At 24.4% G+C, this 24448-nt stretch overlaps 1 protein-coding gene and 1 non-coding gene across 3 annotated transcripts; one reads left to right on the top strand and one right to left on the bottom strand.

Annotated features, from left to right (window-relative positions):
• The first annotated feature begins 11916 nt into the window (after positions 1-11916).
• LOC102674814 (E3 ubiquitin-protein ligase MARCH2-like) lies at positions 11917-14796 on the top strand. 2 transcript variants are annotated; one of them, XM_006609045.2, is made up of 6 exons: positions 11917-12196; positions 12284-12451; positions 12673-12844; positions 13284-13458; positions 13634-13824; positions 14278-14796. In XM_006609045.2, exons 1-6 carry the CDS (start codon positions 12154-12156, stop codon positions 14456-14458), a joined length of 930 nt encoding a protein of 309 aa, XP_006609108.1. In that variant the 5' UTR covers positions 11917-12153; the 3' UTR covers positions 14459-14796. The 2 variants fall into 2 exon arrangements, with proteins under 2 accessions (XP_006609108.1, XP_006609107.1); XM_006609044.2 differs by having other exon boundaries at positions 11923-12196; positions 14263-14788.
• A 9176-nt stretch (positions 14797-23972) lies between these two features.
• Positions 23973-24044, bottom strand: Trnah-gug. The gene has a single exon. It is a non-coding gene; the product is annotated as a tRNA-His (tRNA).
• Between the last annotated feature and the right edge of the window lie 404 nt (positions 24045-24448).

Genomic DNA, 24448 nt, shown 5'->3' with positions numbered 1-24448 from the left:
TACACAGCAAACAATTATATAAATCACAGGTATTAATAAAAATATTCGATGCGGAATCGAAGATCAATATAAAATAAATGATCGTTCATTTTATCCATCGATCACACATTGATATTTTGGCTTTGGATGATGGTTTTGGAAAATTATTTTTTTAATCTTTTATTTTTCTTTGAATGAATTTTACGGATTTTTTTCGAAATTTTCAATCTATAAGATAAAATTGATATGTAGGAAATAATATTTCTTTTCAATCTAGTGTATATATTATCAACTGAATAGTTTTATGTACTTTTTGATACTTTAAATTCATATAAAGGATTTGTTTTATTAATAATGTTTTGTTTTTCCAGTCAATAAGAAAATTCTTTAAATAATTTTAAACGAAGTGCTTTATAATATAGTTCATTCTAATAATTTTTATATTAATATATATAAATATTATATAACATATTTTGATTATAAAAATTTGATATTTAAATACTTTATTTTATAATTTTATATATGACTATTAATATAAAATTATATACTATTCTTCATATTAATTATTCTCCATTTATTTTTCTTTACTATTCTAATCTAATAATACAATTTTCAATGATTATGTTAATCATTTTAGAATATTAAAAAAAAATAGAATTAAAACATCGAATTAATCAATAACTCTATAAGGCTTTACTTTTTCTAAGAATCAATATATATCCAATCATTCAATTTCTTTTAAACAATTCATAAACTCAGGTGAAAACGAAAGATCGAGGCCCAACCCTTTTTGTCCTTCTCGAGGTTAAGCCGAGGCCGGCTGCGCGAGCACAGATGCATGTCACTTTACGAGCGACCACTTTTTTGCCGTCTATGTTTGCGTTTGTCGTGTAAACGACACAAGAGCCGTGTCCAACGACACACGGGTGGCATTTATCGCTCGAACCGAGCTGTTAAGCTCCGCGAATAATCCAAGCCGGTGATCCTAAACGGGCATCACGGTTGGTCGCCTTGAAATCATCCAACACTGTATTATGGAGAAAAACAAAAGATATAAGTAATAATGAATTTAGCATTCTCTTAAATTATAATTTAAAAATAAATTTTGTATCTATTATTTTAAGCTATAATTTGAATTATATTTATGCTAAATTTCTAAACGAAAAATTTCTGAATTCTGTTATAAACTTTTTTAGTTTTCTAAATTAAATCTAGATAAATTTTTAAATAAGAATTCTAATTTTTAATAAGTTTAGGAAAATTATAATTTTTAATAAATTTAAGTTTAGGAAAAGATTAAAATTTCAAATTTATATAACTCTACGTTATTAGATAATCATGGAAATAAATATAGGAAAGTTTAAATTAGGAACCTTTAAATAGAAATTCCAATTTTTTAAAAAAAAATTAAGATTATAATAAGAATGTATAAAAGAGAATTCTGAATTTCCGTGATAAAAATTCATTCAAAAATAAATTCTGAATTTTAAAGAAAATATTAAATATTAAATATTTAAAGCATGTTAAACAAATCTTAATAAAAATAACGGAGAATCGGCCCATCGATTAATCGATTGATTTCAAATAAATTTTAGTTTGCTAAGAATACAAGTTCGAGATTCAATCAAAGACATAATATATCACGATGGTCGCGTTATGTTGTAATGTACAATGACTGGCGACAAAGGGACGACATAGAAGTTGTTGTTAGTACAGCAGACGGAACATTAACAGGAAGTGCTTGGCCACGTGAGTCGACGTGCGCTTTCGTCCCGGTCCCGTTTAAGCATTAGCGACGGCGCTTGCGTTACGTGATTCAATTGCTTACTAGCTGCTCGTGCTTTCCACAGAATATTGATCATGATAATAGGTGTGCATTGATTGACCCGCTACTGATAGATCGATGGATCGCTTAGTGTATTCGCGTACATATTTATACTCTCAATCATAAATTTTAAATTATTTTATATTTTTGATAGAATTTTAATAATTTTAATTTTATTACTTTCAAATATTTTATAGATTTTTTAGAAACTTTAATACATCAACAATTTATTTTTTTTTATAACATAAAATTTTAAGTTAAACAATATAAATATGCTAACATTTAAAAATTCAGAATCATTTTTTTAATTGCAGTTACACGTGAATACATTTTTTGTTAGTTTTGTTATTAATTAAAAAATTAGTGTCATTAAGATATCAATAATAATTTCATTTATATTTGAATTTATAGAAAAAAATTTATTGAGACTAAAAATTTTAATCTATTAAAAGAATTTCTATTTGAATTATAGATTATTGAATTAGTGAATGAATTATTGAATTGTCAATTTAATTTATAAGTTATAATTTCATCTATATATCGTAAGAAAATAATAATATATATATATAAAAAAAGTTAATTTAATTTTTTTTTAATATATATATTAAAATATATATATACACTTAATTGAATAATAAGAAAAATAATCATTTTGAAAATTTTAATTTAATTCAATTTATTTTCTTAATTACTCAATTAACTTTTTATTATCTTTATTTTATTTCCTTTATTTTAATAATCATAGAATTAACTCATATATAAAAGAGACATGATAATTTTTTTCCAACATGAATTTATACTTTAAAATAGCCTATAATTAACTCAATCAACATACATATCAAAGACCAAAACAATTATTCAAAATTTTTTTTCTTATTATTAACTTGCATATTATGAAGAAAGGAACAATTACTCAAATATATAATACTCAAATGTTTTACAACAGAAGATTAACATATACATTTGAATTAATTATCTCAATCAAATAATTAGCTTACATATCAATCTCACAAATCACAAAATCATTCGTTTACGTCTTTTAAATGATCCTTATGTTCAGTAATCTACGATCAGGATTCAGTCTCAAGGATTCTTCAAATGATCGAGAACACGACCATGTACAAGATATCAAGAAATCTCTTGTCGCATTCTTTTTTTTTTTTTAATTGGTTGTGCTTTGTTAACACGCAAAGCATGTGTTGGTTTATAATCGATCGACCTTGAAGTCGACATCGATTGATTGCAGTTCCCGTCAGGACCATTTTTTAAAAATTAATAACTCGTACCAATCGGAGATAGTATCGATTCTGTCACTCGAGGAAGAAATTGACAAATCGATATTATCGAGTTCAAGAATCATATATTTTGATTAATTGTAATTAACAATTGATTAATGATAATAATAACTCAATTTATTTAACACATGTAAGTTTTACGATTTTATCAAGTAGACTAATTTATTTTTTTTATTAATTGATTTATATATATAAAATCAATATACATTGTTTTATATTGATTTTAAATTATGCAATTATTAATTAAACACATGATATAAATATCAGAAATGATTGAATTTGTTATCTATATACACTATTTTATACAGATATTGTTGGATTATACGAAAAATTTTATAAATATTATATATTAGAGTAAATGATAATTATTTTAAAAATGTAATTGTTTTTGCAAAATTTTTTGATATTATAAGAACATTTAAGAAAAATTTTACTTAATTCTTATGTTATAATTTTTATAATAAAAAAATGTATAATATTTTATAATAAACAAATTATTAATTTAATCAGTAATTTTATACATTAAACAATCAAAAATATAATAAATTCTTAGAAGCATATATTAACAAAAAAAATTTTTAAATTACTAAATCATAATTTTTTATAACAAAAATTATTTTTTATATAATAAAATAAATATTAAATATATTTTCAAATAGCAATAATTGCATTGATATTTTATATAAACAGTAATTCTATATTATTTAATATTAAATCTTCATGGAGATTTCATATTTTCTATTATTTTTTTGAGTTATGATTTTTTTTTAATATTTAAATAATTTCTGATTCTTTATAATAAAAAAAATTTTTTAAATTAAAATGACTATTATGAACAAAGGATCATCTTGATATTGAATATGTATAAAAATATATGAATATGTAATATAATTATATTAAAAATAAATAAATGTTAAAAATTATTAATTAAAAATTACTATAGCAATTTCTAAAAAAATTTTCATGTTTTGCATAGGTTAAGATATTAATTGATATTGATTGTTCTAATTATAATATAATTAATTGTAACAAGTTAATTTAAATCTAATTCATTTAATTTTTATATCAAATATAAATAAACCTTAATTTTCTTTAGAATTCATTTTTCTTTGGATAGTGATCATTTAACATGGGTATTAGAGACGTGCATTAATTAAAAAGGGAAAAATGAATCGATTTACTTGTTGATCGAACGATTAATACTTTATAATAAATTTTCTATCTATTCATACTAAACAATAAGATATATTCTTTCAACTAAATTTTGGAGAAAAGATTATAATAATTCATTATCAAGATATCATTCATTTGTATATTTTAAAAAATTTTCACATGTTTTTATATGAAAATAAGTGTAAAATAATCTTTTGAAATCTATCTAAATTAATTTAATTTAAATTTCAAGTATCTCAAATTGAAGAATTTGTAAGTATCATTGTTCAAAAAGCTTTAAAATCAAGCTAAATCAAATAAAATTTAATAATAATATACTAATAATAATTAATAATAAAATACTTGGCATTTGTTAACGAGTATACCTAGAACAACAATTCAAACTAAAGAAGACTTAAGTAAATAAGAGATAATGATCATCTAACGAGATCTACACCAGAATTCAATGTTTCTTCCACTAAGAAATGGGATTGGAGAACAAACAGCCCGCAGATTGTTTCCAACTGGTAGCGTTCATTCTAATTACGTGGCAATCGTTAGTTTTTTCCTGAGTGCAAGATAAAAGCAAAGAGGATCAGTCCACAACGTCCATTCTAATTGCGAACCAATCATCATTTTCCGCAAAAGATTCTCGTCCACCGTTCTGTTGATGTTTCTGTTTCTCTGTAATTCTTTTTCTTCTTTCTTTTTGCGATCTCCACCTTCCTTATAACCGTTTGTCTTTTCCTTTTCCGGACGCCAGTCGTTCTGCTGACATCCAATTAAAGCTTGTACTTAGAAAATAATGAAACAATTAATAGCGATTGCTCTTCTGTTCTATTTTTATTTAGTTTTTCTATTTTATTTTTCTATATTATTTTTATTTTAAATCATAATATAAAAAATTAAATAATATTAAGAATTTGAAATAATTGATTTTAGTAATTTTAAATTTTAATTTTAATTAAAAGTGAAAGTTTTAAATTTACAAATGTTTTTTAATTATTTGATATTTGATTTTTTAATGTTATTAGAGTTAAATTTAATGAACTAGGATTCAATTAAATTATTTAATTAAAATTAAAATTAAATATTCTAAAATTAATAACAAAATTAAAAGACTAAATATAAGCATATTTAGATAATTTTAAAATTGGAAATAAGTTAATAAGGTTAAGTAGCTTCATAGAACTTCTTTTCTTTCTTTTCAAAGCTTGGAACACTTTTTATTTTTTTTATAAAGATCGTATATGATAGTCAAGATACTCATAATTAGACATCCAGTTTTAAAGGAGTATATTAAGAAACTGGAAGCAATTTAAAACCCATTAAAATCGAGATTGTCGTTACGAAGTGTACTATCAATGGGAGATTCAACATTAAAAGATCATCTGTGATATCCGTATACATTTTTTTGAAATCGTAACAATCACAAAAAAAACTCATTGAGATTTCTACAAGTATATTCTTTATAACATCATATATTTTACAGACTAAATTATTATATTTTTCATTATTTGAAATTTAGATATCGGTAATCTAGCTTAATGTACATTATATTATTTATTATAATTCAATTTCTTGTCATTTATAACATAGAATTTCAATTACTGAATATAATTTAACTTTTGAATATAAAAATTCAAAATAAAATTATTTTTAATATAACACAAAATATATCTTTCATAATTATAATTTTCAATAATTCATACTTATAATAGAGCTTTAATCAAAGAAAACTTTAATCAAACAAAACTTATATTATTATTATAATATCAATTTCAAAAATTGAAAATATATATTATAATCTAAACCACCAATCTCTCTTCCATTATATTCCGTTTTCCTTTCGCTTTCTTGGTTATTCCTGGTTTTGCCCACAGAAATGTGCCCGGTAGCAGGGAAGGTGACAGGTGCGGAGTGCTTCTATAAATTGCGATCTCGAAAGAAGAATAAAACGAGAAAGGGAAACCGGCATGCAAAGCGAGGTCCATGCTATCTTTAGAGGGCAGCACCCATCCCATGTTACGTTCAACACTTCGCTTCATTTTCTGTTTTCTTGTATGTGGGTATATACACACACATAAGAATGTCGATATATTGAGTTACTACTATTTGCACCGTCTGTTTTCGGTTTAAATTCGAATTCCTGTTCGTTTCATTTGGTTATGGTATTTCGATGGAATTTCATGTAGCGAGCGTATATGTCAAATGTTGGTTCGATTTTAGAAACGACGTTCGAACACGCGAATCGTTCATGCAAATTCCATTCCGGCTAAGTATAGCGGAGTCGAATGTGTCGTTTGCGATCTTAATGCACCAATAACCTGACTAGCTGTTTCTTTATAGTTTTGTTCGATGAACATTGACGTTTAGACGCCCTCTTCCGGTGGTTTTTCCAGTTGAAAGCAATTTTGAGAAAGGATATAGAAACTGTAATGAAGATTTATTTATATTTTCAAAAATATTTTAATATTTAAATATTTAAATATTTTAATTCCAAAATCTTTTTTTTAATATGGATATTTTTCACTTGTGATATTAAGTTTACTTTTTATTTTTTTCGTTTATCTTATAATTTTAGCAACTATTGTTATTGTAGAGAAGTTATTATTAACTAGGAATTTTTATCTAGAATTTTTTTTAATTTATAATTCTTATTCTTATAATTTCTTAATTACTTTATTTTTTATATTTCTATATCATAATACCATTTTAATGTATTTGTTCTAATAATATATAAAACTAAAATTTTTATTATATAATCTGTTAATTTTTACAAATTTCAACAAAATTTTTTAGGATAAATTATATTCTCTAATATTAATTTATACTTCATTATATAAAAATCATTAATAATCTTTATATTATTTTATATAATATTATATAATATTTTATTTTATAATATTTTGTTAACTCTATCTAATTAAGTAAATCATTTAAATAGAAAAATATTCATAAAAATCATTTTTGCAAGAAAATTGTATAAAAAAAGATATTATACGTTATATAAAAATGTAAAGAATGTTTGAAAAATAATTTTCTTTTCTGATTATATTTTATTATTAAAATAAAATAGCAAAATAGCATATTGCATTAGGAAAGTTGATTTGTGAAGTATCCAGCCGTTTAGTTCACGTAAAAGGTCACTTACATTGGAAGATCAGTACTCAATGGACTCGTGTTGGCACTGTTAACCAAATGGAATCACGTAGATAAGTATATCGATTATGAATGGGCCTCCAGGTCCATTCAGCTTGAACATGACCCAGCCTTGGTCCATCCTCGTTTAGGAACCTGGTCACTTTCATTCTACGATACTTGATAGCTTAAGCGTCTGTTAGAACTACATTTCTTTCATATATAATAGTATCATCAAAATTATTCTAATGATTTCAATTTTATTTTTGTATTATATTATCTAATTTTTTTGTTTTATATGAGTTATAAGACAAAATTAAAAAAATAAATGAATTAAATGATCACTAATCAAAAATATTGTATAAAAGGATAGAAATTAAACTATAATAATAAAATAATAACAATAAAATCAATTAGATTAAATTTTTTTTTTATTAAAAAGAGAATTCATATATCAAATAAATTATACAAAAAAAGTAAAAAAAGAAAATTGAATGAAAGAAGTTAAAAAAATAAATTCATTTAGTAAAAAAAAAAGCTACAATATTTTCACTTATCAAACAAATTATTCTAAAAATAAAAGAGAATGAAGAAAACTAAACCAAGAAAATTGAAGAATTATGTAACAAGATGCTTGATATAAATAAAAAATAAGGACTAAACTTCAGTTTAAGATATTAATTTTTTTTTTTTACATTAATCAATGAATGAAAACAAAATATATAAATTAGATTGTTAAGTTGGCTTAAATAATTTTTGACCAATATTTTTAAAAACTGTTATATTTCTATTCATTGAATTCAGAAAAGGACTTAAAAAAAAGTTATGCCCGAAAAGGCATAACTTTTCTTCCAATCGAGTCGTAACAACGATCTAAGTTTTGAAATCGAGTTAGTTCAAGCAAAAAGAACACAGTTAGATTAAGATCGCGTGTTGCACCACTGAATCGTTGTGTCTATCCAAGAATCTCTAACCCAACAGTTTGATGGCCAACGGTCGTAAACTATTTCCAGATGAATTTAATTAATCTTGAACCAAAAACGTCCAGTTGAAAATGGCGGCTGGTCGGTTGGCCCGCCACCTGGCAGAAATAGCAAGACTGTGAAAATGGCACTTGACGTTACCCCCTTGGACATCAACGGTTAGAGGGACAAGAGGGTATGAAAGATGGAAAGGGGGAAACAAGCGAAAAATAAACGCTCGCTTGGCGCACCTGCGTTCTAGATTAAATCTCCTTTAAGTTCCATTCGTGTTTAACTTCAATTACATGAGAAAATCCGTTAAGGTTTATCTGTGTTGTTTTATCCTTTCCTTTAAATTTCTCTTTTTATTTCTTTTTGATTTTGATAATTAATGATTGTTTAAGATCTTTTAAAAAAGATTATCGAAGAAATGGAAAAAAAATTGAAATTGAAATTTATAGTAGATGATAAAAGATATGAGATAATTTATTTATTTTTTGTGTATTTATTGTATTTACTTACTTTTGTGTATTTTATTGTAAATTTTGTGATTGAGAAATATTGCTAAATGGAATGCTTTCTGAACTAACATTTCTTATATCACGATCCTATTTTGTAGTTAGAAAATGATATTTATATTTATTTTAAATGATTTTCTTTCATTTCTCAAAAATCGATAGAACATTTATAGAATATCTAGTTAATGTTATATTATTGATATTATGAAGATATTATATTGATGTTATATTGAAATATTGTAAAAATAAACGTGATAAGACTCAGAAAAATTTAAGTTAAATATCCAAATTTTAGATAAATAGAATAATTATTATATTATTATATTTGAATATCAAAATATTTTTATTAAAAATCTAAAAAAAAATTAAATTTATTTTTATTATGAAAATCCATCAATTTATTATCAATATAATAAATATATTCTATTTTTTCTATTTAAAAATTATCGAAAAAATTAAACGAAAAATATTATTTTTAAGTCAAAATTTGCAAGATATCAAATTATATTCAATCATTGAACTAATTAACGAAAACGGAAAATGGAAAATTAATTTTCCGGAAACCGCTGGTCAAACTATTCTAATAATAATCGCGCACAAATTTAATTCACCGGAAACCTATTTCGAAATAAATGGACGATAGATTGCGGAAGTGTTAAAAGCTGGACTGGCATGCCTGAATCTTGTGACGCGATTCGTTCATCAGGTATACGCATGAAATTTCTAGAAATTGTGGTAATCATCCCAACCACATTGATTTATAGTGGCCACGCGCCGCCACTTCCTGTTGAAAATTTGTCCCGCCACGAATCCACTTAATTAGTCTTATCAGATATTGAGATGGAAAATTTCTTTTTCCTAATTATATATCATGTTTTATAGCAATCTTGAGGTATTCTACGAATACAAGATTATTTTCGTTTTGAATATTTTGAAATCGGAAAATTGAAAAAAAAAAATTAAAATTTTGAAAAATATAAAAAATTCGAAAATCTAATCTCGAGAAAAGCTTTGAATAGATAAATTTTTATCGTTAAAAAATTACGGAATATCACAGAAAAATTGCAAATCTTTGAAACGTTTAAAAATTAAAAAAAAAACATAGAAAATTCCTAAAAAATCTATAAAAAATTCAGGATTTCAAGAATTATTGAGCTCAACTTTCTTGCATAACGAAATAAATCCTTTTTCAAAAATTAATAGAATATACAGAAAATTTAGAAAATTATAATTTATAAAATAAATTACAAAAATTTTTGAAAACAATTATATAATATAAAATAAATTTTAAAAAATATAATTTTGAAAAATTAACTTTATGAAAATGTAAAAATTTCTAAAAATAAACTTTTGATCTTTAATAAAATATATCAAAAAAGATAAAATTGTAAAAAAAAATACGAGATGATGTAAAACCATCAATTAATCCTCCGTATGATTATTGATCAAAGAAAAATTATGAATTGCTATACATAATAATTTTATCTCCACTTTATCTTAATTAACCTTGTCCGTTACCAATAGCCAATAATATTTACATCACGCGACAACATTTTCTTATGAATGTAATCAGCTGGCATAATTACAAGAGTTTATTGCAATTTACACGAGATAGGACATCTCTATACTTGTAACATTGCACATTTACAGTATATACTATCAAAAAGGCTATAAAGTTGCAATGTTTTCCAATGAATAAACTACGTCCATGTTGCAAAACGAAATCATGTTCATACATATCTTTCCACAAGTATTGCGATGATTATCGTTGAATCATGATAAATCGATACGCGTAATATTAACGTTATATACGTTAAGGAGGTTACCAGTTTCTGTGTAAAACTTGTAAGTTGCATGACTAGATTTCACTCGCTCTTGATTATATGTAAATAGGGTTTTATATGAAAATGTATCTCGGTAAAACGATGGTAATTTCGTTAGTGTTTTTAAATATATAGCTATGAATAAGATAAGACTAAAAATTTTTGTACAAATAATGTTGAGGTTAGAATTTATTCAACCTACCATTAATGAGGTTTAGATAATAATATTTTGCCAACTATAAATGGTATGCTTGGTTACACATCTTGTAACTCCATCGTAATATTCATAGAAACAAAAACAAAAACAAGTTACGCTGAAGCAATTAAATGAGGTGGCATCAAAGTTTTCTCACTTACGTACACGTGATTTTACACAATAATAATATCACCTGTTATTATGTTGATGCTATAATGTATTTGACCACAAAAATTAGAAGATTCTTGATGGTTCTCTTCTATATATTTGTATAATATTTGTACTTAATAATATTACAATAGGATCTAATTTACAATGAATCAAAATGTATATATTATAGTCATATTTATTATCAGAAAACGAATTGAAAATATAAATATAGATATAGATAAATATATATTTCTATATAAATCATTGGATCTTGAAAACTATTTTTTAGATGCAAATACAATTTTACATAATATTTAAGGTACAACGAAGTAATATTAAAATCGACATCGTGAAATTGTACATTATCAAAAGTCAAATATTTATATATAAAAGTCAAATTTACATATTGAAATCACAAAACTTTTTATCAAACATAGAATTTTATAAATATTTAATTCAGTACATATCATAATTTTTTTCAAATCTGAACGTAGTTTAAGTTAGTTTATTAAATTTAACATATGTATAGTATTTATATTATTCTTATCAATAATAAAATACATACATAAATTTGTAACTTATTTTCTTCAAAATATGAATAGAATTTCATTTTAAATTTAAATTTCATTAAATTATATTTAGCTAAAATAATATTATATAATTTTATTCCGTTAAACTAAATCACCTAAGTCACACAAATTTTTAAAATTTTGATATTCATATTATCGTTTCTTTTAAGCGAATGAAGTTTTATTCAAAATTTAAATTCTTTCGAAATACAAAATATAACTTTAACATTATCTTAAAGTAAATTTTGATTTAAATAAAATTTCATCAACTTCATTTTCTCAAATATGAATTAGATTTTACGCTTCACTCTCTTTTCTGTCGATCGCCTTCAATTGTTGGATCTTAATGCAGCGAGATTCAAGACGGTGAAAAGATGGATTCACTCGGCCCATTGTCGCGGTAGGTACAAATCAAGATACAAATCGTTCAGGCCCGATGCAACATTCGAAATAAAGCAACGGGACCTCGCGATCGCGACAGATAATCATTAGCGAAAAATTCACGGCTCTACGGCCCGGCACAATGACGCCGCTGCCTTTTTGATGTCAAACGATCAGCCTGATGACGACACCGCGAACGGTACAGGTTAGAAAAGCGATTCGATCTCGAGGCGTCGATTTCATGAACTGCCGTTTTTAGCCTGTGGCGCTTCAAGGCCTTATCTCGTTTCAGATTTGCCTACGGATAAGAACAGCCTGTTGGGAAATCTCTCTAGTAAACGGTCGTACGTCCAGGCTGTGACGTCCGGCTATAAAGCTGCGACGATCGAGCAAAGAACGTGGGACGGGGAAAGTACAAAGAGGATTTTGGAAAGTTTCGATTCAAAAGGAAGTGATGATGGTTGGTTTTGTTAAATATTTTTGTTAAATATTTTGTTAAATATTTTTGTTAAATAAGGTATTTAACCATGGTTTTAAAATTTTATAAATTTTATTATATGGGATTATCTAAAATAAAAAAAAAAAATAAATTTGAAAAAATAATTTATAATTTTTCAAAATATTTTTAGCATTTTTTTTAATGATAATCATAATTAGTATTTTTCGAAAAATTTGTTATAGAATCACGCACATCTGGTGACATTTGTCGAATATGTCACATGGGCAGTTTTTCAACTATTGATGAAAATCGAACATCTCGTGAAAGACAGAATCAACCTATTCGAAGAGTCGAGAGTCAAACATCGACTTTATCATCCTACGCGTATCTCGGCCCTTTGATCTCAGCCTGCAAGTGAGTTTATCTGCATCTACCGCGATTTATCCATTTCGCTGATCAGATTAGTACACATCATGCAGTAGTCGGAATAAATTGTATCTGGCTTATATCTTGAATTATTGTCGTATTCAATTTGTACACTATTCAATTCCTTTTCAACCTTTTAAACGTTTGAGATTTTCTTGTAAGTATATAATTATAAATATCTTTGATCTGTAAAGAAAGTTATTTATGAAAATATTTTATAATTTTTTTTAAAAAATTTTAGTAATTGGTAATTTTTAAAATTAAAAATTAAAAATTTTCTGTTTTATTTGTTATAATAAATTATAATAAATCATTTTATATTACACATATTAATAATAAATTAATTAATAAGTCATATTAATAAATTTCATATTTTATGCATATTTTTGAATCTGTACATATTAAATCTTATTTCAAAATATGATAGGTGTCGCGGGACAGTAGCGCTAGTGCACGCAGAATGTCTTGAAAGATGGTTGACAGAATCAGGTCACACAAGATGCGAACTTTGTGGATACAAATACGCAACTAAAAGAGTACCGCGTTATAACATCTTCCGTAGCATTGCGATATGGTTCAATTCGGTAATAGTGACTCGACAAGTAAGATTTTAATCGTTCATTGACAATGAATTCTTTTTAATATCAAATTAAAAATTGTTTAACTTTTAATAATTTTATTGAAAAGAGTTTCTTTCACAAAATTTATTGTTTACTTTTATTTTAAGAAAATTAAAATAAGTTTTTAATGTAATAAAAAATTATATTATATTTTCAGATGCTTCTAGATATATTATATCTGGTAGTCACTACACCACTAGCCCTATTCTCCTGTTACATTTGTATTCTAGCTTTAAGAATGTTGATAAAAAATGGTTTACAAGAAATGCCCTGGATGATCGTTGCCATGCTTCCTACATGTTCTCTTACTCTGATTGCTTATTGGGGTTGGATAATAACTTTAGCCAGGTATGTTAGTTATTCATCTTCTTTGCTTCATATTTTATTCGATATTATATTTATAAAAAAAATTACATATCATATGAGAATTATAATATAATATTATATTTATATATAAAAGCAGAATTAATTTCACTTCCATCAAACTCTCATCAAATGTAAATCACTATTTCGGTTCTATTATTCTTATTTCATTTGACCATTTATTCTCTGCAATTATATTATTATCATTTATTTGTTATCTATATCTAACTATTAATATCATATTATAATCAAACAAAAATAATCCAATTCAATTCAAATTTACCATATCAAGTTTTATCTCTTTCACTAAATCATATTTAAAATCTGGTTCTTATCTTATTTGCCAATTTTATTCTACATCTATGTGCTTAATAATTTATTGATAATTTAATAATCTTGTTAAGCTACTATGTAAATTAACAGACTACATGGAAGTAGATGGCGCCGTTATTGGAGAAATAATTTCGTTGTACGTTTGGTCCCCGATCACTCGATCGTCGCAGAAATAAATCCGAGGCAAGAAGATACCATTGAGAACCAGTTTTATTTCGGAAGAAACGATATGAGTGCCGAAACGATGGAAATTCGCGACACCACGACAATTAATGGCACCGAATGATTCCCATAAGATTTAATTGCTGTAATAATTTCATTTCATTAAAAAGCGGCTTTAATTGAAATTGATTACCGGCCATTGAGAACAATTAACTGTATTAGAAAGCACAAGTTTTCACATTACTTCCGGTTGACTTATTCCATGCGATAAATGTATATCTAATCTAAACAAATCAATATTATGCGTTCGATTCTATGATAATGTTCACCATTATTGGCAATAGCGTTATTTATATTTTTGATTTATTTAATGATAACGATTAATAGCAGTTTACTTAAGATTGTGCTTAAATTTCAAATAGCTGCACTATTATTAATAAAAAATAAAACTCAATTGTAAAATATTAATTTGATTCTCTTGATTTTTGTTTGTATTAAAATGATTTTTATTGAAGAAAAAAATGTAATATTTATAATATTATAAATGTAATTTTTTGTTTCTTTATGTATATTAATCAAGAATTATATGTATATGTATATGTATGAAGATTCACAAACATATCAGTATAAAACGGAAGAAAGTAATGGAGATAAAAGAAAAAAAAGTTAACCTGATAAACCAGCTTCCAGAAGTTGTCCAAGGTAAAAGATTGTTTCACTTTCGATAAATCGAAAGTTATTACAAGAATAACGTGATATCATTTATCATCACATCAATCATCTCGGAAAAGAAAAACAATCTCTATATTTTTGATTGAGAAATATTTTAAAAAAATTAAAATTTTCAAAATTTTTAATATTAAGTTTTTTAATTTAATTTAAATATTATTTTATTTTATTTTAATTTAAATATTTTTTTCTATTTCAATTTCTTAAAATATTTTAAGTAATTAATATTTTAAATAAAAACATTTTCGAATTTAAATAATACTTTATATTTTAATTATTTTCATTTACTAAAATATAAAAATTCATTTTAAATTAATTATTCTCGAAATTCAAAATTAATCTTATTAAAAATTAACTTATTCTCTTTTCCAATAACTGTAATAACCAATATTTAATGTTTCAAAAATAAGCAATAAGCTTTTTGTAAACACGTGCGGAATAAATTATCTAAGAAAAAAAAGAATAAAAGATAGAGGTTATTAAACCTCGACCAGCTCTGAGTTTCTCATGTTGCTCTCTTTGCGCCACCTACTGCCGTGTCCTCCATCTTGATCTTCTTGTTTATTTTTCGGAACCAACATTCTCCGCTGTTCTTTTCTCCACCTTATGTCTCGACCAGAGGAAGAAACTTAATTTTCTGCCTGTTTCACGTGAAATTAGCGGCGATAAAGCGGCAGCGTTTTAATAAGTATTCGCATAATTGCACGCTTCTCTCTCGACAGATCTGCCGCATCTCGTCTTTCTATTTACTGGCCAGACGTTTATCTCGCTAGATAATACTGATCGACCTCGAATCTTTCTTATCCGCCAGTCGAACCGATTTTTCGAACAAAACTACTTCTTGCTTGGAGCATTAACGTGTACTAAAGAAGGATTTTTAAACAATAAATATATCTTAAGGTGTTGAAGAGAGTTGATTGAAAAAAAGTGATTTATGAAATAATGGATCGGTTAATGTGAATCCTTTGATAATGTGAAGATGACTGAAACTTATCTGAGGTTATATAGGATGTTTCAAAATATAATATGCATTTTCAATTATAATTAGTGAAAAGTGTTAACTTTATTCTAAGGAATCATACTTTATTTTAAAGTAACATGAATTTTTAATAAATTTATATTTAACTATTTTTAGTATAGATCAATAATATTTTAAACGAAGTTTAACTTCAAAATATTTAGTTTTTGATTAAAAACTAATAAGTATAATAGATTTAAAAAAGCAAATATAATAAATTTTGCATAATATTTTATATTTTTTATATTTTATATTATATAATATATCTATGTATGTAGTTTAATTTATATGTTGAAAAATATTAAAATTCTATACTATTTCAAAAATATATAAAAAATAAGATAACAAAGATATATTTTCTTTTGAAAAATTGAATTTGTATAATTTCTTGTAATTTTATGATGTAAGTTAGAATCTAAAACAAAACTATCTTTTTTTTCTATTTAATTTAATATTAATAATCATTGTTATTTGAAAATCTTACAATTTAATTCAGAATAAATAATTGAAATTTTTTTATTTTATATTTGCAATTGTCATTTATATGCATCAATATGAAGCAACTTGTATTCTTTAATAGTGTTTATTTTTTAATTTTAAATATATACATCCACAACATAACAACTCTTATATTTCTTTTTAATTCAGATGCTTGTGAAGAAAATTTGCATAATGTAACGATTTATATTCAGCAAATGTATATGTATAGTTGCATTAAATAATCTTATCATAATTGTTGGCAAATATCTTTAGATTTCTAGAGTTTTTTTAAATGACTTTTGAATCTCTTATAATCTTAGATTAGTTTATATAAACAACGTGAATCGTGAAAGCTTTTTGCTTCTGGTTTTCTTATGTTAATTATATGTTTCGTTTTATCGTGAAAAAATATATTGAAACGACAATAGTCTTCTATTAATATGATAATTAGTAAAATCATAAAACATTTTTATGAGATATTCGTGGTTTCATTTCGATTCATTTCTAATTTTTGTTATTAAAATGCTTGCATGCTTGCATTTCTAAAATAAAATGTGCAGCTAAGATAAAGAAATATAGAAAATAAGATATGGTTATAAAAATATATATTACATAAATGCTGTAAATTTGAGAGCAAGATAAGGAATTAGATAGATATTGGTGTTATTTTTATGAAAAATATTTTAGTTTTATTAGATTTTATTATTTATTAATTATTATTTAATTTATAATATGAAATGATAATATTGATTAATGATATTAACATTGATATTAGGATTTTGATTTTTACTTTTACGTATAATTTAATGTTAACATTTCTTTGATAATATTATATTATCATAATTATTTTTATTATATATTTTTATTTATTTAGTAATTAAAAATTATTCCATATGTTCTTTATTATTCCATATGTTAATTATGAATTCTTATCAAGATAACTTTATAAAATAAAATATAAACTATTTAAATAATCATTTTTCCTACTTTAATTTTATTTATCAATTACAAATTAAACAAAGAAAATAAATCCATCAACCTAAATAAAATGAAAAAAAAGATCCTACGCTCATCATATATATTTGAAAAAACTCTTAAAAATTAAAAAAAAAAAATAAAAATAAAAAAGAAAAAATGGAAAAGAAAATAAAAACAGTAAAAGGAATAACACAAAAGAAAAAAAATAAAAGATAATTCAATGATTAACATTTTTAAATTGATGTTTCTTTACGAGCTACGAAAAAAATAGTGATAAAATACTTTTAGGAAAAACAATATAGCGAGAGGAAGAAGAAAGGAGGAAACGTTACAACTTGATGGCAACTCGACAATCAAGGATACAGATGAAAATAGAAGATTTCAGAGATCCGCCTCAATCCTTTCCACGTGGATTTGTAGCGAGGAAGAAATGAATCTTTTACGCGCCATCACTGTGGATGCATCCGGTTCTTCCAGATTCTCCACCGGCACGTGACGCTTAGATAGTCTCCTAGACGATGGAAAAAAAAACTTCGGAAGAAACGATATAGCTTAGTGGATGAACCGTCACAGGGGTAAAATTTGAAAGGGGTAAAAAGAGGATGACACCGAGGAGGAGACGAATTATTGGCTTGTGACGCATCAAGGCCCTTCGTCTTACAACAAAAATAGCAATAAAACAAAAATAGAAGAAATTTTAGACATGACGTCGTCTATAAATTCTTAAGCTAAATACTGAAAAATGCAATTTTTTGAAAAAACAATGCAATATTTTTTGTGGAAATAATAAAATATATTTTAATTTAAGTCATTAATCTTTAAATCTTTTCATATTTTTTAAATTTAAAAATTTGATAATTTGACAATTTTTTAATAAATTTAATAATTTGATAGTTTAAGCTTAAAAATGTTAAAAATTTGAAATCTTTTAAATTAAAAAAAAATTCTCTTTCATTAAAAATATCTAAAATTTAAAAGTTTTCATTTTTGAAAAATTAATTAATAATTTTAAACTTTAAAATTTAATGATTTAGAAATTTGAAAATTTGAAATTTTTTTATAATTTTTAAAATTTTTTTAATTTTTTAAAAAATTGCTATTATTGTTATTACAATATAATAAGAAATAATATTTCTAATATATCGCTAAAATATTTCATAATTTCGAAATAATGCAACATTCGCTATATTTGTTGCATAGAAGGATAAAAAAGAAAATAGAATAAGACAGTGGTTGCGTTGGCGTGAAGGACGAGGTCTCGATCTGACTTTACGATGGGATACGCATCCTTGGAAGATTAACCGCAAATCGGGGGCAGAAACGCGTGAAATTTCTGCATAAATAATGCGGCTTTCTAATCCTATGGCTTTCGCCCTGTCGGACTCGTATTTTTTAACCCTCGTTAGGAGGCTTGTCGAACGAGATAAGAAGGCCGGTCCGATGATAATCGGTCCATTCAGGCGATTTTTATTCGTGCAAGCGGAACGATATGGTCTGAATGATATATTGAAATCGATGGAAGAAACAGATTCGCATATGGAATGATACTGGTATAATATATTTAAATTTAAATTAAAACAAAAAATCTTTCTAGAAAATTTCTAACAAAAATACAAAAAATATATATCCTTATTTTTAAATAAAGTTTTTGCTTTTTATCATATTTTTAAATTTCATTTTTTAATTTTTTAATTTTTTAACTATCTAATTTTTATAATTATATAAAAGTATTGTTAAATTCTATGAGGTATAATATACTTAAATTTAATTTATATAATTAAATAATTAAATATAATTAAATACTATAATAAATACCAAATAATATAATATCCAATTAATGATAAATATTTTCATTAATAAGTTGTCATTAATAATTTTAATATTTTTTGTAATAATAATTTAAAGAATAAAAACTGTGAAAGATCTTAAATAATTGATAAATTTACTAAATTTAAAGTTATCTGAATCTAAATAATCTAAATTAATTCAAAATTCCATTCAAAATTATTAATATTTTTAATAAATGTCTACAATAATTCAAATGTTTAAAAGAAACTTAATTTATCTTTCAAAGAGATTAATTTTAAAGATATCTAATATTATAATCGATGTTTAACTTGAATTGTTCAAATAATAGGAATAGATTACTTATAATAGAAATATATTTACTGTATAAAATTTCTTCTTCTTGTTATTGACTAATGAAAATCTGCCATGGCCACCTAGAATTTTGTTCGATCGAATCATTAAATAAATGTCAATTTAAGTCACACGTCGATCAATCTCACTATCAAACCCTTCAATTATCCTTCTACCATACCTCTTTCCAAGTTAACGTCTCTACCTCTAATAATTCTGTCGTTCGTATTTCATATTAATCGACTCGAACACCTTCGAGCGAATGTAAATTTTTCCTAGCATATGTATGCAATAATTCATCACGTCGATGATGGAAAAATACAGTTTTTTTTTTCTTATAAGAAATATTGATTTATGAACGATTTGTAAACGCAGATTAAGCCATAAACGATTTTTACATGTTTTATTTATTCTTAGTTGATCAATAAATTGTAACATTTTCTAAAAAATTTTCCATGTTATTTATAATTATACATTATTTTTTTTTTTGTGAATAATCAATCTAAAAAATAGACGAAACTTTCATATAATTGCTATCAATTTTTATTTATTTTGCATATATCTTATTATCAATAATTATTGAATATTTGAATTACTGGATATTGTTTTTTCAAAATAATATAATTAAAAAAATTATTAATAAAGTTAATATAATTAAAAAAGTAAATTTATAACTGTATTTTATCTGTAATTCAATATTTAACTTATGTAACTTATATATATAAATTAAATATGATATATTACATAAATTATATATTTTCGTATAAAAAAAATATTAATTTAACATTTTTAAAAAATATCTATATTATATTAATATATGTAATTACATATCATAATATCATTTTCAATAAATTTAATTATTATAATACGCACGAAACAATACTAACCACAGACAAAAATTTCTCGAGATATCAACACTGCGATCCAATCTTCCAATTCTTTTCACATTACATATCAAAAAGGAATATTATTACAACACTCCATGTTCAATCTTCTCCAATCACATATAGTCTTAAACCTATCATTCTCTAACAATGTTTTTTCTCCTTTATCTTCTCCTAACCTACTATCCTGTTGTACATTTCGCGCACGCACAACAGTGCACGATACAAACATCTCAATTTGTACAGAACGTGAAAAAGAATAAGAAGATAAAGAGAGGAAAAGAAAAATAAAAAAAGTTCCCTTTAAACTGGTATCGCAACTGTACGCTTGTACGTACGTAAGTATATACGTATGTATAATACTCAATGATCTCGATTGGCGCATCGTGAATCGACAGACTCGTTTCTCGCAAACTGTTCCGACCCGTGAATTATTGCCAATTACAAACGCGCGGACCCTTTCTATCGGGCGCTGCCGAAATTTATAGTCGATGATAAAGGTATCTGGCCGCGGTCGTGCCGATGTAAAGGCGGCTTAACAAGCACCACCACGCTCTCTAACACGCGAGCCAATAAATTGAGCTTGGATTCCTCTTCTCCGTCGAATCACTTTCTTCGCCCCCTTTTTCCGCGACGTGCACACCCCTATTCTAAATCGTCCAGTGACCACAATGTGTTTGTATCCTGTATACGTATATGTGTGTCGCTTCTGGCGGTCTTTTATAATTGCTTCATGATACTTATTTATCGCAGTTATTAATAAACAAACGATACCAAGCGAACGTCTCATCTCGTAAATATTGTAATTAATGCTCACGATAATTTCTGAGCTACACTACCATCAATTTTCGAACTTCTCTCCGTGCACTCCCACTCTTTTATTCTCTGTTTTTTTTACGACACTGTTCGAATTATACCAGGAATTTTTCATCTTTTTGTTTTTATTCTCTTTTAAATTTTTTAAACGTGATATTTTTGTAATATTGATGGGAAACCACATACAATACTCATAAAATTAGCATGGGTAAGATTAATTTGTGAACATATTGGTTGAGGTTATGATCACAATGCAATTGAAAATATTCAAGAAAATCTTTATCTAGTAAGTATTAATTAATATTAAATAAAATATTATTTATTAAATACATTTTTGCATTTTTCTGTAAATATCATTATATTTTTTATATATATCAAATTTATATTTATTTATATATATCAAATATATTTATTTATATATATCAAATTTATATTTATTTATACCAAATATATATGTATAGTATATAAATATATATATACATATATATTAATATTTTATGCGTTTCTATTACTATAATCTATTACAAGATATATCTTCTTTTTAGTAAAAAAAAAAATATAGCTATTAAAGATTAACTCTTTTTTTTTATAAAGATTTACTAAAACGTTTATGAATTTTTCATAAGATTGTTTTAATATTAGTTAAGATCGAACGTATATATTTATGTTCCGACCTTCCTAAGAATAGAAAACAAATACTAAAACAAAGTATAAGTGATTTATGCCTCTTTATCCCAACAGTTTTAGGGCACGAAGGTGTTAAGGATACCAGAAATATCGCGGTATAATGCGGTGTACGTGCGACAAGATTGAAAATCGAGCTCCACGAGGATAATAACGTATGTTGGCCACGAGAACGAACACGATGGAACTATGCCAGCTAACCCGGTGCTTTAATGTTCATATTGTATACGTTGAATGATGAGATCGATCGATAGTATATTTAGAATTTTTAAAGATTTTAATTTTTATTTAAAAATTTTTTAATATAAATTTTTATACTAATTTAAGAATTGCTATTAAAATCAATTAATTTTTAATTTTCAACTTTCGTTTTTTTGAAAAAATAACTTTTCTACATTGTATATAATATATATAATAATCGATAATTCAATTATAAATAAATCAAATAATAATAATAAAATTTAATATCTTATATTTGCAACTTATTTCTTTTAAAAAAAATTTATAAATTTCGAAAAACTTTCTTTCTTTATTATTTCTAAAATCTTCATCAATCAAAAATCCCTATTTATTATATTTATATACATAAAATATCTAAAAAGAATTATTTTTATAATATATATTCATTCAATTGTTTTTCTTTCGCTTCTATCTTCTTATCCCATAAATATATAATATTATATATCAATGTATGTACATCATAAAGTATATATATTAAAAAATTTAATAATATTAGATCTAAAATATCAACTGATGAAAAAATATTTAAATAATCGTTTAAAAATATTTAAATAAATTTATTGTTTGAAATTATCTCTAAAGATTATAATCAATTTGTTTCTCATGAAAGAACAAGAGTATTGGAAATAAGATTCAAATAAAATTCTAAGGAATTTTAGCTAAGATTTCAGGAAACGTGAGGAGAATATTTCTCGTTGCGAATATTAGAGCCATAAGATTTATCGTTCTCGCGATGAGGACCTACCGCAATGCGCTATACGTTCCACCAGACCTGTCACGTAGTGGTTTAGCATGGCAGCATCGAGTAAAGATCGGTCTAGGAACTTCCTGTTGATCCGCTAGGAAGTTCCTTGAACCAGACTCGCAAACGTGACGTTTTCTTCGGTTTAGTGAGACGTGGTATTTATGGAATTTTAATCGATGATACTATTTAAAGTTTGAAGTAATTTCGTACTTGTTTGCTTTTTTGATGAGAACTTGATTCAGTCTAGAGAATTTAATGAGAGTAAAGAATGGAATTTTAATGGATTATTTAATAAATAATTTTTTTTTATTTTGTTAATTTAATGTAAAGGAATTTTGGATTATAATTTAAAGATGTAAAATAAAATATCTTTTTTTATACTTCAAAAATTAATATTATAATTTTTTTATATTATTATAGTTATAATTATAATTTGAAATTTAACATATTCTTATCCTTTTTTGTATGTGATATTTAATGATTATTAAATATAAAAAATACAAAATAGTAAACTACAGTATAAATTTTATTCTTTCACTATTTAAAGTTTAAAATTATTTTTTTTTTGTTATTAATTTATAATAATTTTAGTCATAATATAGAATTTGAATTAATTTAAAGCACATAATAGAATTTAATTGATTTATATAAAAAAAATAAAGAAAATAACTTTAATTGATTATTATTATTTATTTGAAATTTATGTTTAAAATAATTTTATTTATATTTTTAATATGAATTATGAATTATAATATGAATTTAGTTCAATTTAGTTCAATTTAGGAGCATATAATAGAAACATATTTTGTTAGATTTTTGTTTATAATTTATACAATGAGTTTTATATATAATACATGATAATTATGAAAAATTAAAAGAAAAAAAATTAACCTCCATCCGTGACAATGTGTCAAATTGACAACATTGCCGTGACCAGGATTCGAACCTGGGTTACTACGGCCACAACGTAGGGTCCTAACCACTAGACGATCACGGCTATTGGAGGATCTGAATGGAATGTCAAAAGCGTCAATGATATAGAAAAGCAATAGTCAATTTAATCGATCAATGATTCAATTCAATGATTAATTTTTCTATTTCAATATGATTGATTCTGATTGATTTATGTTTTTGAAATTCAAAATATTTTTATTCCAAATCATATTATATGTATATTAATTTTATGATATAATAAAATTATCAAAATTATAATTTTAAATAAATTATAATATATATTATATAATATTTATTCTATCAATAATTTTATTATTAATTTATTTATGAAAACTAGTATAATCATATTATGGTATAATATGAATACAATGTTAATTTTAGAATTAAGAAAATATGTTTTATAAAATCTTGTAGTTTTAGAATTTATTAGTTATAATAATCATTATA

This window comes from Apis dorsata, unplaced genomic scaffold (genome assembly GCF_000469605.1).
Source record: "Apis dorsata unplaced genomic scaffold, Apis dorsata 1.3 scaffold_52, whole genome shotgun sequence".
Classification (NCBI taxonomy): Eukaryota; Metazoa; Arthropoda; class Insecta; order Hymenoptera; family Apidae; genus Apis; species Apis dorsata.
The sequence above is the reverse complement of the archived record's forward strand: the minus strand, read 5'-3'. Positions and strand labels throughout refer to the sequence as shown.